General features: G+C 54.5%; 6 protein-coding genes across 7 annotated transcripts; 3 read left to right on the top strand and 3 right to left on the bottom strand.

The window, feature by feature from the left end:
- Positions 1-92: 92 nt before the first annotated feature.
- On the bottom strand, positions 93-674 carry KRP23_7945 (uncharacterized protein; the record flags this gene model as incomplete). Its single annotated transcript, XM_067893324.1, has 1 exon — positions 93-674. The coding sequence occupies one exon, from the start codon at positions 672-674 to the stop codon at positions 93-95; it is 582 nt and encodes a 193-aa protein (XP_067745117.1).
- A 1597-nt stretch (positions 675-2271) lies between these two features.
- KRP23_7944 (Exocyst complex component 6B) lies at positions 2272-5747 on the top strand (the record flags this gene model as incomplete). The annotated part of the gene is made up of 14 exons (XM_067893322.1): positions 2272-2422; positions 2484-2611; positions 2690-2830; positions 2898-2999; positions 3072-3188; positions 3273-3659; positions 3738-4129; positions 4189-4258; positions 4322-4414; positions 4481-4542; positions 4615-4735; positions 4813-5061; positions 5122-5519; positions 5591-5747. 14 exons carry the CDS (start codon positions 2272-2274, stop codon positions 5745-5747), a joined length of 2568 nt encoding a protein of 855 aa, XP_067745116.1.
- A 190-nt stretch (positions 5748-5937) lies between these two features.
- Positions 5938-9696, bottom strand: KRP23_7943 (Serine/threonine-protein kinase dst1; the record flags this gene model as incomplete). The annotated part of the gene is made up of 1 exon (XM_067893321.1): positions 5938-9696. The coding sequence occupies one exon, from the start codon at positions 9694-9696 to the stop codon at positions 5938-5940; it is 3759 nt and encodes a 1252-aa protein (XP_067745115.1).
- Positions 9697-9991: 295 nt separating this feature from the next.
- On the top strand, positions 9992-11950 carry KRP23_7942 (Heat shock 70 kDa protein; the record flags this gene model as incomplete). 2 transcript variants are annotated; one of them, XM_067893320.1, is made up of 1 exon in its annotated part: positions 9992-11950. In XM_067893320.1, one exon carries the CDS (start codon positions 9992-9994, stop codon positions 11948-11950), a length of 1959 nt encoding a protein of 652 aa, XP_067745114.1. The 2 variants fall into 2 exon arrangements, with proteins under 2 accessions (XP_067745114.1, XP_067745113.1); XM_067893319.1 differs by having other exon boundaries at positions 10826-11950.
- Positions 11951-12637: 687 nt separating this feature from the next.
- KRP23_7941 (uncharacterized protein) lies at positions 12638-13381 on the top strand (the record flags this gene model as incomplete). The annotated part of the gene is made up of 1 exon (XM_067893318.1): positions 12638-13381. The coding sequence occupies one exon, from the start codon at positions 12638-12640 to the stop codon at positions 13379-13381; it is 744 nt and encodes a 247-aa protein (XP_067745112.1).
- A 248-nt stretch (positions 13382-13629) lies between these two features.
- Positions 13630-14940, bottom strand: KRP23_7940 (Syntaxin-6; the record flags this gene model as incomplete). Its single annotated transcript, XM_067893317.1, has 9 exons — positions 13630-13706; positions 13784-13875; positions 13942-14048; positions 14122-14220; positions 14289-14360; positions 14421-14465; positions 14527-14630; positions 14701-14810; positions 14879-14940. The coding sequence occupies 9 exons, from the start codon at positions 14938-14940 to the stop codon at positions 13630-13632; spliced, it is 768 nt and encodes a 255-aa protein (XP_067745111.1).
- Positions 14941-15332: the final 392 nt, after the last annotated feature.

The following is a 15332-nucleotide window of genomic DNA, read 5'->3' as shown; positions in this document are numbered from 1 at the left end:
AGATATGTGGTGACGCGGTCTGCTTGTTCACCGTTCGCCAAATACATACACAGCACAATCTTCGATCGATTGCAGGGTTCCTCTGCGGGAGCCTATGCGTCTTCCTTGCGGAAAAAGCGCTCCATCACGTAGGGAATGGCCTGGAAACCGTCACAAGCGATGTTGCGCGGCCGAGGCTCCGTCTTGCCGCCGATAGTCATGCTGATGAACTCGTTGCAGAACGTCGCCATCAACTTCTTTCGCGTGTCCACGCCGGTGGCCAACTTCACGAATAACCGTGGCTGTGACATCGAGTGCACGATGTAGCTCATGAACGCGTCGCAGTACTTGCAAGCACTTCCGTCCTGGTGCTTGCGCTGCGCGTAGGCCCAGACCTGGTAGCGGAGGTTGGCGAAGTCGTTGAAACGACGCTCCAACTGGTAGTCGGGTCGACCGGTGGAAGCGGTCTTGGCCGTCTTGTTGGTCGGGATGCGCGACGTGCTGTGCTCGAGGAAGACGTCGAGCACGTAGTACACGACACCGCCGCGCATGGCGGTGCGGTTGATCTCGATGCGGTCAATCTTTTCCAAGAACGAGAGCGGTGCTGAGGCCTTGGACACCCGAGTCGGTGTGAGCGTCACAGGCGAGAGGGACTGCAGGTGCGGCATCAACGTGGAAGTGGACCCGGTTGACATGGTCAATGAGTGCTGGCGAGTTGGTCTTGATGAGGGCGGTCGAGTGGGGGTTGACTTGTGCTTGGGCTCCGATTGAGACTGTGTGAGTCGTAGGCGGAAAGTTGACAAGTGAGCCAACTGGACGACGCCGAGTTTTGTCTATCGAGCGGCTGTCGGTGGTGAGGATCAGCAGGGCGGACGAACATACCCTGTCCTCCCTGCACTTTTGGGCGGTGTGAAAGCCGAATGTCCTTTCCCCACGCGGCAGCGGACGGGCCCCGTATGCGACGCCCCAAGCAGAAGTGCGGGACTTGTGCGTCACGATAGTCGTGCCATCTTGATGCGATTCTGCCGCGACAGAGCGCAACGAGCTGAATCGATCATGCATATTGCAAGGCCGACAACCTGGATTCAGGGAGCGGCATCGTAGTGTTCATGTTTAACAACTCCTCCAAGCTGTCACCAGTCTATTTCGTCGTCGCTCCCGCGAAAGAAGCAAAAGGGAACCTTTTTCGCAAAATGATAGTAGACGTGTCGCTGGCTGGGTTCTAGAAATTTGTCAGTTATCCTGCTGCCTCGGCACCACGCACAGGCTTTTTCCTACTGCTTTCCGACAATCTACGGGCGTGGGGGTGTGCTCGTCGTCGACGCCATGCCCGGCTCATGGGCGAGATGCAGCCCCGCAAGCGCGAGATCGAGCGGTCCACCGCCTACAGCGGCTTCACCATTCGAGGGTAACGTATGCAGGAGCAGAAGTTGATCACAAGGAATGCAGTTCGCCGAGAATTTGTTTGGTAAGAAGGCACTCTGTCACGCAGCTTACGTCGACGCAGATATCATCGTAAAGTTTTGGACTTCTTTCATCGTTACCCCTCACAACCGATCGAAATCATCGCACAAAATTTGTGTTTTTACTTGCGGAGCAGACTCATACGAAGCGCCTCAACAGATCACCTACACCACGACAGGCTCGTTTCTCGCTTGGGATGCATGAACACAACGTGTTGCGCTGGAAAGCCGCGCCGATTTGCGCAGGGTGAACATCGACTGGCTAATCCCGGGGTGTGAGTTGCTGTTGTAGTTCAACTCGCACTACAGCGCGAGCAAAACCAGCCAGAGTGGCGCAAATGGAACCGTATTTTCCCCTTCGCTGTGCGTGAACGCGCAGGAAGTGCGCAAGTCCGGCCTCCGGGTCAACAACTTTATTGATACAAGAGCTCGCCCGTCTAAACCTAAAATTCAAGCACTCTGCGGAGTTTGTGGACCGGAACCTCTTCATATGGCGCTTTCGCATATTATCTTCATCGAGCTGTCTGGCGTGCGGCGCACTGGGCAAGCGATAGTACCCACAGATGTGTTGTACATCTCTGCAAGTCGTGATCGCGTTGCAGGGGAGCAACCTCCCAACCACACAGCCGAGCTGGGTACGGCGGAGGCTCAAGTTTGCTGCGCAGACAAGTGTTAATAAATGACCCCCTCACGCTTGGGACCGCGCAAAGTCCGAGAAAGGCAACGCCCTTGTTCTCCGGCAAGTGTTACACCAACGCTACACAACTATTGTGTGTGTGGTTTACATAACGCCATTTGGAGCAGATCTTCAACGGACGCATATCAAGCCATGGAGACCGGCGCCAAGTCCTCGCAGTCCCGCACGTGGCAGAGTAAGAGCGAGTGGGTCGTGCTCGTGGAGAACATTGCGCAGTCCCGCGCTCGCCTGGCGTCTGGCATCCAGTTGGCCATCGAGAAGCAGTGGGGCAACAACTTCGCCGGTGCGGAGGACAAAATAATAATTGTTTGAATGATATGAGAATTCTTAACATTACTACGCAGCGAGTCTGCAGGAGTATGCGGCCACCAAAGAAAACGAGATCCGCAATGTGTGCAGCTCCAACTACCAGGAGTTCGTGGATTCGATCGAGGAAATCGTCCGCATGAAGACGGACGTGTCCAAGCTCCAGGTGTGGAGTGTTAAAATAATGTTGAAATAGTTAGAATATGGATACTAACATAGTACTACTACTACTACTATTTGACAGCGTGACATTGATCGCTTCCAGAGCGAGTTGGCTGGAGCTACGTCTGGGGTCCTGTCCATCCACGACTCACTGGCGACGTGCTACACTGTGCAGAAGCACATTGATGAATCTATTGAGAAGTTGCAGCAATGTCAACGCATTGTACGTAGAGGATGTCGTAGTGATTTATTTGGTCGGGTCTGATCGTAGTCGTTGAAATCATCGGCAGGTGGCGCTTGCAGCAGCAATTGAAACTTACATCCAGCAGGGGAAACTATTTCATGCTCTCAAAATGCTGGAGGAGCTACGAGTGGAAATCGCTGCCTTTCGGGTAGAGACTTTTTACTTGTGGTGCGTGATGCACAGCTCAGAATCTCATTTGAGGACTGCTCGTTTTCATTAGGGTCGGCTCTTCCCGCAGCGCATGAGCGATTGGATGCAAGTTGCCATGCGTACTATTAAAGACGAGGCGAAGAAAAGTGCGTCGGTGTGGCTGGAGGACATTCGAGCGGCATCCATGGTAGGTTTTCCAATATTGCGGTTCGGGCGATAAAACCTCGGAGTGACTGACTTATCAACTCGTTGCGTACTTGCACAACGGCAGTCTGTTGGTGAGGCGGCTATTCATCGGCTGGAGAATCAAATTAGCGAGCAGTACTATGAGCAGGATATTCTGGAGAAGTGCGGGCATGCACCTCCTGGCGCTGGGCCTAGGAGATCATCCAGCAGTGGGAATGTTTCCACCAGTCCTCGATTGTCGCTCAGCCCTTCGAACTCTGGAAGGTCATTAGTGGGTGATGATGTTTTCAAGTTGCCATCGATTAGAGTATTCAACTCGGACGCGGATACGCTACGTGAGCGAAGCAACATCCACGCCAACTACATGAAGGAAGCTCTGTCACAGCTGTCGCCGATGCTGCGAATTTTACACGTTTTCCGCGTGATGAGCCAAGTTCCTGAGCTAGCTGCGTTCTACAATGCGAACCGCTTGGTAACACTTGTGCCTGATTCCAGGCAGTGTGTAATTATCTGAAGTGGGCTGACAAAATATTGCTTTCCATCCATGTAGCCCCAGCTGCAGCTGACGTCGTTTCTAAGGGGTGCAGTCACTACGATCACACCGGACAAATTCGTGGCGCAGCATGAAGTGCTGTTCAAGAAGTTCACTGGGGCGTTTTGTCTTGAGCACCTGCTTTGGCGCTACTCGGATGCAGCCTTGTTGTCAAAGAAGGAAATCAACGGGATATTCCATCTCGTCATGCAGAGTTTGTGTGGCGTTGTGTCGACCTCCGTGCTGACCATCAACGTTCCAGCTACTATTCTCGAAATCAAGCTCAGAGCAATCGTATGCGCCCGAACACTGAGTGACGAGGTGCACGAGTACAACTCCACGCTGATGTTCGATACGTTCCGCCGCTTGGGCACGCACTTTCGAAATGCAGTCATGGCAGATACCAAGAAGTACGCATTTTTTTTCGTGGGACGATACGCAAACCCAACTGACGATTTCAGTGTAACAGGCAGCTTGGTGAGTTCATGTCGAGTGATACCTTCGAGCGCGTTCGAGTCTCATCGGATAACCTCAGGACGGTATGTACCACAATGTCCAAAGTCATCTCCAAGGCTGCCGAAACTAACAGCGGAGTGGTGTAGACATTACAATGCTGTGGACTGGAAAACGAAGAAGCACGGATGCTGAAGAACGTCGATCTGGTGGCAAACCCAGTAGTGCTGCCATTCACAGACGTACGTACAGTTGCATTCGGGCTCAGACAAGAGGTCACTCATTCCTAAAACCATTTATGACTGTAGGTTGTTGTGAAGAGCTGCACAAGCATTGAGGCGCTGGTTCAGATGATGTTCGACTACGAACGGTATGGATGCGCTTTGCCGTTTGAGTGGTGTTGTGAGCAGAAAATAATGGGTTGCGTTCTGATTTGGTCTAGCTACCTTAACATTGACGACTGGGGTGAATGGGTGCGAAATGACACCATCGAAGCGCTCGGGTTTCTTAACGACACCTTGAACGAAGTCATCGATCAGCATACGGACCTTCAAGTTTCGACGGTACTGTTGCGAAGGGCAGTGTCATGCTATCGATGCCTCAACTTATTCTTTTGCAACATTACAATTTGTCCGTACAGGCAGTTATGATGGGAACGAACGCATCGTTTTTGGCCTGCGCATGCGATCGCTTTGAGGAGCTCGTCAAAGTGCAAACGGAGGCCTGGGAAGCCCGGACGTATGGATACAGTGTGAGTAACACTCTTCGTGGAGCCAACACGCAATTAGTAAAGCCTTGCTCCAGCCGGTTGCTTCTGAGCAAGGCTGCCGCTAAGAAGAAGTTCGAGAGTACGACAACGAGAGCGCAAGATATGGTCTGCGAATTGATGGTAAGCATCTATTCGCTGGTCTCATTGCGGCGGATTCACTTACTAACCTCTATATTGCAGCTGAAAAAGATTGACGAACTGCTTTCGAGCTTCTACTACCTCAACTGGACCCCAAGCGCAGTCCTCACGCAGCCAGATCCTTCCATGTGGGACCTCATCAACTATCTCAAAGTGACTTTTGCGCAGCTTGAGCAGCTACCTCCAGCTGTGCAAGAAGCTGTACACTTTGCGTCCTGCAGCTACCTTGCCAAGTCGCTCGAGCAGATCTTAAGTGGCTCCACTGTGAAGAAGCTGAATATGGAGGGTATTGCCAACTTTAAGCGCAATCTCGACGTCTTGCTCGATTTCATCGAGTCGGTTCCGATTGCTCAGCTGAAGGACTGCTTCGTTCCTATTATCCATCTCGTCGATCTCTTCGTTTCGGGGGCTGTGGAGACTTTCCTGGACCCCCAGCAACGGTACGAACGAATGTATCAAACTGTTGTGGAATTGCTTACAGCTTCTAACTTCTACGTGCTCCTTTGCTCAGAGACAACCGCGGCAAGTATTCTCACCTGTCTTCGGATACCGTGTCAGCCGTGCTTGCAAAGATGAAGGATGGAAAGAGCTCATCAAAGGCTTGGGGCGCCACATTCGTTCACGCGCCGAGGAAGTCTCTCTTCGGAGCCAAAAGTACGAAGAAGTAAGCTATCGCTACTTGCAAGAGCTCCTGTATTTCGGAACGGAAGGAACACCGCGCGCCAACGTGTGCCTTGCGTCTTGTTGTTTTCTGCTCCTCTACGTCTACCTGCCATCGTTGGAATGTTGCGTTAAGTTGTGGAGCTCAAACAATGTTCATTCATATCGCTGACCGTATTGTGTACGCTGTGTATTCCGCTAAAGTGCAGTAGACGACGGAATTGACTCCATTAGCTGTTCTTGCAGCCATCCAAGGCTCCGCACCCCGGTTTGAGGTCGATTTTGATTGCGATCGCCAAGCACAGCCAGCAGATTTCCGATGGCAGGCTGGCGCTCTCCCAGTTTGGCCATGTTGCGGTGGAGACTTGAAGATATCCGTGCGTCGCTGGTACGTTGGTTCCTGCTGGCCAGTCGTATGGCTCCATCAAGTAACAGCTTATCAGTCCTCGTGGTGCTGCTCTCCTCGCTTTGGTTGGACTGAACGGTGGTTGATTGTTCATCAGCAGCAGCCCACTCTGTCTCGCGCTGGTGCTGGTGAACACGCGTCAGGTGGCTGAACATGCTTCGGGTAAACGTCAAGTCCGACGCACTTGCTCCACGTTGATTCGCCGCGTTGTTGTCTGGAGAAGCTGTTGTACCGCCATATCGAGCCTGCAGCCTCTCCAACTTGTCTTGAGTAGTTTGTTCACGATCAAGAAGGCGGCAAAATGCTTCAAACGAGAGTGCTGCATCCAACCACTCCTTCATCCTTGCCAAAGACTCAGGAATATGTGTCTCCAATTGCTGACACTCTTTCAGTTTGTTGAGCAAATCGTTGGCCCAGACACATTCGTCAGTTCTCTTCGAGTGGCGTGCAATTAGCAGCAACATCGACTGCTGGAACTCGCTGAAGACTCGACGCAGTGCATGCTCTTGACGCTTTGTCTCCACGGTTGTAACCTCACTCTTCTCCAAATCAGACCAGAGGCGATCGACGCGACAGCGAAGTACCGCTTCCAATGAAGCGTTTTCCAAGTCGTCACCCTCGGCCTCTGGACTCGACTCTGGGCTCTTGACGAGCTTGGTAAGTGACTGGCGAACGCGCTCTTGCAGCGCAGACACTTTGCCGTTAGCTGTCGGTGTCTCCGTACTAGCGGAAAATGCTGCTGCTACGTTTTTCTCTTCTTGCTCCAGTAAAAGAGTTGGCGAAGTTGCCAGGCTTGCGCGTCGCCAAGACAGCAGCACATGGAGGAAAGTTACGACCTGGCGCATGAGGTTACCAGCGTTCTCCTGGGACGCACGCGCCATTCCTGAGCACGAAAACAGGTTTGGCGCCATTACGGTCGCGATAGCTTGCGTCGTCATGTGGTTTGACGTACGATGGGAGTTCACCTCCAGCATGTGCTCGAGAAGCCACTGGAAGACCGCATTCTCTCGCGGGCCCAGCTTTTGAAGTGTTCGTGTGATTTGAGCATCCACGATGTCAATATTCCCTGGAGCGATTAGACGTAGCCCGTTGTCGTCTTCATCAATACGCGTCGAGGTGCCGGTATTCACCAGCTTTGTGACAGCTGCAAGGTCCTGCACGTCCAGTGCATCTAGCAGCAGCGCGGGTAACTCGCGCAGCCAAATCTTGAGCAGACTCCCGTACACGTGTGGGTCTGCTATCTGGGCTGGCTCAAAGGACCCGCGGTTTATCGCTGCCTTCGCGCGTTGAACATCTTCCTGAACTGGCGAAACCCGGTAGATGTACTTGCACCGTAGTCCACCATGACGAACAAGCTCACGGCGCAACATCCGCAAGAGCGCTGGCACCTGGTCTTCTACGCTTGCACCGTGTGGAGATGAAGATCGACAGCGCATGTGAGACAGAGCGATTCCAAACTGCTGGTGCAGGGCTGCCCACTCAGCCGACATCGGCGCACCCTCGTATTGAGCCTGAATGGAATTGTACTTGACACACACGTCGTGCGAAGCTCGAAACGGGTCTCCAATGAAGATCTTACCGCTAGAGTTGGTGTTGTCGCGGAAGGAAGCGTGGACGGGTGGACTAGCAGACGGAAGTGCAGCCTCAACGGACCTCCAGTTAAAACTTTGTCGCGTGGCACTTCGACTTGGCGTATCTGCTGCGTGTTGGTCATTATACGCGCGCATTGCGGCAGCAAGACTTGGTGACGAAGAGGATGCTGAGAGGGATGACAGCAAGCGATTCACACGGGCATTTGTGACAGTGTCGATACTTGCAAGAGGATCTTCCTGCGAGGACGACACCGACAGCCACGATGACTGGACGGACGGTGAAGGAGGTGGTGACAATGATGTTTTGGGGCGAAGACCTATCGCTGATGAGGTCGGCCTCGGTGGCTTCTTCGCGTCGAGAGCGGAAGAGACTGAATTCAATGCTCCACCACTGGAAGTCCTCGATGCCTCCTTCATCTTGAGAAAGCGAGTCGACGAATCGCGGCCTGCTGCTCCACGGATTACAGGAGACTTTGCTGATGAGGGCAGCAGTTTGAACTCAGTCGCTGGCTGGCGAAAGCTTGCAGTACTCGAGGCAATCTGCAGCTGGTGGCTCGTAGCTTGCGCTAGCACTTCTCGATCAAACTTTTGCAGCTTGCTGTCCACCTGACTGAGAGCTGGGAGGTCTTTCTCAAGAGCGAAGGACTCATCGGTCGACAAGTTCAATAGATCATCAGCAGAGTCGCTCAGTTTGGAGGCAGCGCTGGGAGGTGTTGCTGTGGTATCAGCAACTGGTGTCGTGGACTCCTTGAACTCAAATGTGTCGCCCAACAGCCCGCTCGAGGCTTCTCCTTCGTCTCCAGCATCGCTATAGGAGGATGCTGAAGCTTCACTCAACGCGTCGTCGCCACCGCCAATTTCTTCAGCAATTTCATCGTCAAGTTCTTGCTCAATCGTAGGCGTTGCTACAGCAGCCACAGATACGGCATCCGCTTTTTCTGACGCAGAGTCCACAGCGTTTGTTGCTGGCGAACCTTCGCCTCCCGTTTTGTGGTGGGCTTCGTTTGCTGCTTTTACTGCACGATGCTTGCCTTGAAGTTCCTCCATCGCGCCACTAGCAAATACCCGTTCAATGTGCGCTTCGCGGCGGATGAACTCGTGTTTCATGCATTCGAGTGCTGTCGGGCGCTCGGCCGGGTCCTTGCGTAGGCAAAAGCGTAAGAAATCTAGGAAGGCGGCCGACCATTTCTCCGGGTGCGCTACTTGCGGGGGCGGGTTGCGTGGGATTTGAATGAGGACTCTCATGGGGTGCTCATCAAAGAGCGGAGGCTTCTGATCGGCCAACTCGATGGCCGTGATCCCCAGCGACCAAATGTCGGCTTTGAAGTCGTAGTCGCTGTCCTGAATGAGCTCGGGGCTCATCCAATACGGGGTGCCTACAAACGAGCCCCGGCGAGACAGCGTGTCTCGAAGCTGAGCCGACACGCCAAAGTCCGCGATCTTGACCTGCCCAGCATCCGTGAGCAAGATGTTGCCGCCTTTGACGTCGCGGTGGATCTTGCGACGGGAATGGAGGTATGCAAGACCCCGTAGAGCCCCTCGCATAATGACTGAGATCTCCCGCTCGCTCAACGACCGAACTCGACGAACATCCCCCACTGACCCACCTGCACAATGCTCCATAGCCACCCAGAGCGCGCCGTCCTTGTAGTAAGCACCATGAAATGCTACGACATTCGGATGGTCGCACTCGCGCAAGAATTGGATTTCTCGCCGCACGCTTTCAATGTCCTCGCCCCGTTCGCCAGCTTCGAGAGCGACGGGGATCACTTTCAGCGCCGCGAGTCGGGTGCGGTCCTTCTTGTAGCACGCTCGGAACACGCGACCGAAAGCGCCGGCACCTTCCTTGCGCTGGAGCTCGAACACCTCTTCGGGGTCGACTTCTTCCAGCCCCAGCGTTTTCAACACCGGAAGCTCTGCACTCGTGACGGCGTACGACGCACGCCGAGGCTTCGACATGGAGAGAAAACGGGGACGAGTCGCTTGAACCTTGTGCTCGATCGGATCGAGCCGTTAGTGCAGAGAGTCACGCGTTGAAAGATTTATTCCGGCTTGGAGACGCGGCAGTTGGGCAACGTCACGAGCCGAGAACGTGTGGGACGAGTGGGTTCTCGAAGCTAGTACCCGCATTCAAGATGCTCGTAAACCTTTCGCAGAGCGACGAAGGCTTGGACTAGGTGGTAAGCTTAGGTCATTTCCGAATTCGACACCAAGAAGTAAAGCCACCAGGAGAAGAATCGAGTCAAGGGCTACAATGACCGAGTCGGTGACGGGCCAAAGTGTGGGCATCGACCTGGGCACGACCTACTCGTGCGTGGGCGTGTGGCAGAACGACCGCGTGGAAATCATTGCGAACGACCAGGGCAACCGCACGACACCGTCCTACGTGGCCTTCACGGACACGGAGCGCCTTATCGGCGACGCGGCCAAGAACCAGGTGGCCATGAACGCGCACAACACGGTGTTTGATGTCAAGCGTTTGATCGGGCGCAAGTTCACCGACCCTGAAGTGCAGTCGGACATCAGGCACTGGCCGTTTAAAGTGGCTCGAGGTCCGGAGAATAAGCCGGAGGTGGTGGTGCAGTTCAAAGGTGAGCAGGTGACTTTCCAGCCCGAGGAGATCTCGTCCATGGTGCTGGTCAAGATGCGCGAGATCGCGGAGGCTTACATTGGTAAGCAGGTGAAGAACGCAGTGGTGACGGTGCCGGCCTACTTCAACGACTCGCAGCGACAGGCGACCAAAGATGCCGGTGTCATTGCTGGTTTGAACGTGCTACGTATCATCAACGAGCCGACAGCCGCCGCTATTGCCTACGGTCTGGACAAAAAGGGTGGAGAGCACAACGTGCTGATCTTCGACCTTGGTGGAGGAACGTTTGACGTCTCGCTTCTTACTATTGAAGACGGCATCTTCGAGGTGAAGGCGACGGCAGGCGACACGCACCTGGGCGGCGAAGACTTCGACAACCGCCTCGTCGAGTTCTTTGTGCAAGAATTCAAGCGCAAGCATCGCAAGGATATGACGGTGAACTCGCGCGCGCTGCGGCGTCTGCGTACGGCGTGCGAGCGTGCCAAGCGTACACTGTCGATGTCTGCGCAAGCGTACATCGAGATTGACTCGCTGCTGGATGGTGTCGATTTCAACTCTACCATTACGCGCGCGCGGTTCGAGGATCTTTGTGGTGAATTCTTTCGCAAGACAATGGACCCAGTGGCGCAGGTTCTACGAGACTCGAAGCTGTCGAAGAGCCAGGTGAACGAGGTGGTGCTAGTGGGCGGCTCGACTCGTATCCCGAAGGTGCAGCAGTTGTTGATCGACTTTTTCAACGGTAAGAAGCTCTTCAAATCCATCAACCCGGACGAAGCCATAGCGTACGGTGCTACAGTGCAGGCGGCCATCCTGAGCGGCCATGACTCGTCGTCCAAGTTGCAGGACCTGCTGCTACTGGACGTGGCGCCGCTGTCTCTTGGCTTGGAGACGGCTGGCGGAGTCATGACCAAGCTGATCCCGCGCAACACCACGGTTCCAGCCAAGAAGGCGCAGTCGTTCTCGACGTACGCGGACAACCAGTCCGGTGTCTTGATCCAAGTGTTCGAGGGTGAGCGTTCGATGACCTGTGACAATCATCTTCTGGGCAAGTTTAACTTGGACGGCATCCCGCCCATGCCTCGCGGTGTGCCGCAAATTGACGTGACGTTCGACGTGGATGTCAACGGCATTTTGAACGTGTCGGCCGTGGAGAAGTCGACGGGCAAGGAGAACAAGATCACCATCACGAACGACAAGGGCCGGTTATCTCAGTCCGAGATCGACCGCATGGTTGATGACGCTGAGAAGTACAAGGACCAAGATGAACGCAACAAGCTGCGCATCGAGTCGAAGAACGCGCTGGAGAATTACGCGTTCTCTCTGCGCAGCTCGACGCGAGATGAAAAAGTGGCGGCCAAATTGAGCGACGAGGACAAGAAGACGATTGAGGACAAGGTGGTGGAGACCCTGCACTGGTTGGATGCCAACCAGGCGGCGGGGAAGGAGGAGTTCGACGCGAAGCAGCAGGAGCTGGAGGGTGTGACCAACCCGATCATGCAGAAGATTTACACCGCGGCGTCTGGAGCTGCTTCTGGAATGGGTGGTGCCGGGACTGGTGGTGCTCCAAGTGGCGCTGGAGGTGCGGGAGGCGATGACGGCCCAAAGATCGAGGAAGTGGATTAAGTGAATGGCGGCGAAGCGGTTGAAGGAGAGGGTGAAGATGCCGCGTATGCTGCTGCAGCTTTGGAGGTTACGATGCCGATCCGAATTCACCCTAATTCGACTTCTTGTTTTTGATCTTGCGTGGGCTTGTGCGCATCGTCTGTACATGCCACTCAGCACTGTGGAGTCGCACCTGCATCGTAGATATCGTGCATTGCTCTCGTACTGCTCGATCTTCGACTCACTAGTCGGATGAGAGACCATATGCGCACTCGGCGCATGTGCAAGCATTCGCGGTGCTGGATGGGAGATTATGGCTTCCGTTGTCACTGTCTTGGCCAACATAGCATACTGTTGTCTGATCGGCCACTTCAACCTCCGCGGCAGAAGTTGCCACGCGACTAAGCTTTTGCAGCCGTAGCGACTGTCAGCACTGCCGCCAAGTGGCCAACAACAACGTGAAACTTCGGAGCGGTTATGCGGTTTGCGTCCGTTTCAAGCTGCGGTATCTGATATTGGAGCAAAAACATCAGCGAGTTTGTATGGCCGATCCTTCGCACGTGCAGAGTCGTGCGAAAACGCGCCCACGTCCAACCACTAAAAACTTGAGCCTAACCAGATCACAACAAACCAACGACCGCCACTACGATCGTACGGCGCCCTCCGGCCATTTGCCGAACGAGTCCTGCATCGCATTGTGCCCTTATAATGGACGAGGAGGTGGCGCGCTCACTGGAGCAGGAGGCCATCGCGCTCGTGAATCTCAGCAACCCCAAGAAATTCGCCTCGCAGCAGCAGCTTTCGGAGGACGTGGCCATCAAAGTGGAGGACGCGGCCGACGACCTGCTAGACGGGAACATCTCCATGAAGTCGCTGCTCGTGACGCTCAAGAAGCGCAAGCTGCAGCACCCAGAGGCCCACGTGAAGGACGAGCCGCAGGAGACATCAGATGCCGGATCTGAGACGGACAGCGCCAAGCTCCCGAGCTTTCGCGCGGTCTTCCAGCCGCAGCAACAGGAAGCCGCGGCCAATGACGCCGAGCCCGTGCCGCCCGAGCTCAAGTGCAAGTACCGCACGGGCAAGTGCCACAACGCGCGCGCGCTCAAGTCGTGCGGAGACTACCACAACCTGTGCAACTACCACCGCCTGCGCGCCAACGCCAACCAGCGCAAACTCGACCGCAAGAAGAAGGAGCAGCGCCTGCAGCAGCAACTCACGGCCGGCGCGTCCTCACCAATGAAACAGCCGATCCTCGCTTCTTCACATGCCGCGGCGGCGGCGCTGGCCTCGCTTGTAGCCGCGCAGCCGCAGCACCACTTCGACGTGCTGCAGCAGAGATCGTTCTTCGCCGCGGGCGTGACCGTGCCGGACGTCGCAGCCATCGACAAGACCAATAGGAATAGAAGCACCAGCTGTGTGCGCCCCAAGCAGGAAGACGCCTGCAGTTATTAGACTCACCATGGACCAGCAGGAGCGGCATTTTGCGAGCCACGCATTACCTGCAACCATAGACAACATAAACAGATAAACAGAGCACCAAACGAACCACGATGGCACCTCAAGGCAAGGCATCGTGCATGCTACAGTACATAGTTATTGGAGTGCTCTAGCGTCGTGTGTGCAGACGTAGCTGCGTGGGTGCGTTAGCTTACCATGACACGCGCTTCATATCGAAGTTTGGCGATGAAATCGGTATCTCGTTATGTGTACACGACCAAGAAGACCATGACAACGAGTACTGCCACCAGGAAGAGAATTAGCCCAAGCTGGCACTTGTCTGAAGCACAAGCAAACACACACGACGCTTTAGTACTTCGCCACTGTGGACGCTACAAAAAATGAAATCGCGCTCACCTTTCGTCTTGAGAAGTTTGCTCAAGCGGCCCATGACAAAGTTCATCCGCTCCTGAGCTTCCTCCACGTCGTCGTTCAAATCGTCTAGCATTCTGCGTGATAACGAGGTTAGGAACAATTCTGATCAATCGAGAAGAAAGACATTCTGCGGCACGTACTTGTTCTGGTGCTTGACCTCGCTCGAAATCTCCACTGTGACTCCGTGCAAGCGCGTGATATCAGTTTGGAGGCCTGCCAAACTCTGATCCTGCTCTTGCATTATTTGCTAAACGAATTCACAAATCAAAGCTCTGCGTTAATTGCAAGCACACTTCTCCATCCGCAGCCAACGCTCGTACCTGCTGCCGCTGCGTCTCATCGACCAAAAAGCGCTCATTCCTCTCCTGTCCAGGAATGGACGACCTGAACGACGTCGACGATTTCGCTGGTTGCATCAACTTCGTCCCGTCACCACCGCCAAAAGTCAGCGCCATCCGGTGCAAAAATTGAAAGTACCTATTCTCACCTTGCGTTCTTCCTTCCGAATCCGAGCCTTGACCGCATCGGTAGAAATCTCATCTCTCACAGCTTGCAGCTCCTACAGACCCAACCATTAAACCCCTGTCGCCCACTAACCAGCAAATTAGCCACCCCTCACCTTTCTCGTCGTGGCAACGAATGCTTTCCGACTTGCAATCTCCGCCTGTTTAGCAGCCCCCAGTCGTCAGAACTTGTGCACTCACTCTACCACTCTCCTCCCGTACCGCGTCAATGTGCTCAAACTTGGCTCGGTTCGCCTCCACCATGACGATGGTCTCCTCCAGGAACTTGATCGACTTGTCTGCAGTCACCACTGCGCTTTCAATCTCTGCATCACCACAAGTCAAAACCCTTTTCCTATATTCGTTAAACTCTGTTGCAGCCGATAAAGCACGCACGGTGTGTGAGTGCCGGTAGCTCCTTGGCGGCGGGGGAGTCTCTGGCCTCCAGCACGGCGCGCCACTTGGCGTGCGTCTGGTTTACAGCCGACACTTTGCTCTCCAGCTCACTGTACAGGCATATGAAGCGTCAAACAAAGGGTGCGGGGGTCAAGGTAGAGCTCTACGAACTACGCACTCCTTGAACACGTAGAACGGGTCGCCGCTGGCCGCCGCCATCGAGTGCTCCTTCTTCATCATTGTCGGCTTTATCGGGATCTGCCCGCTTTTTTTTTGATAGACGGACGACGCTTGGCGCTAAGTACGAACAAATCAGAGCGTGTGGATTTTCTACCAGATTTCCAAACAGCAATTGTGTGAATTCGTGCAGGTGTTGATCCTTCTGGGCCTTATTGCGAGATTGAGGCCTGCACAATTACTGCGAGTCGAGTGAGGTTCAGGATGCCCGAAATGACAACACCAACCACTCCGTCATCTTACCGCAGAAGTCGCAATGGTGCCCAACGCGCGCTGTTGTACTTCGTGCTGTTCCCTGTCGATCCGCAGGTGGGTGGGTGACCACGGACGAATGTCATTTTGTTGAGAGAACGGCGCGCTAGAGGTGACCGCAGTTGGGAGCCTTGAACAAACCA

Source organism: Phytophthora ramorum (assembly GCF_020800215.1).
Source record: "Phytophthora ramorum isolate Pr-102 chromosome Unknown Phyram_PR-102_s0006, whole genome shotgun sequence".
Classification (NCBI taxonomy): domain Eukaryota; phylum Oomycota; class Peronosporomycetes; order Peronosporales; family Peronosporaceae; genus Phytophthora; species Phytophthora ramorum.
Note: the sequence above shows the minus strand (reverse complement) of the source record. Positions and strands in the feature narration are given on the sequence as shown.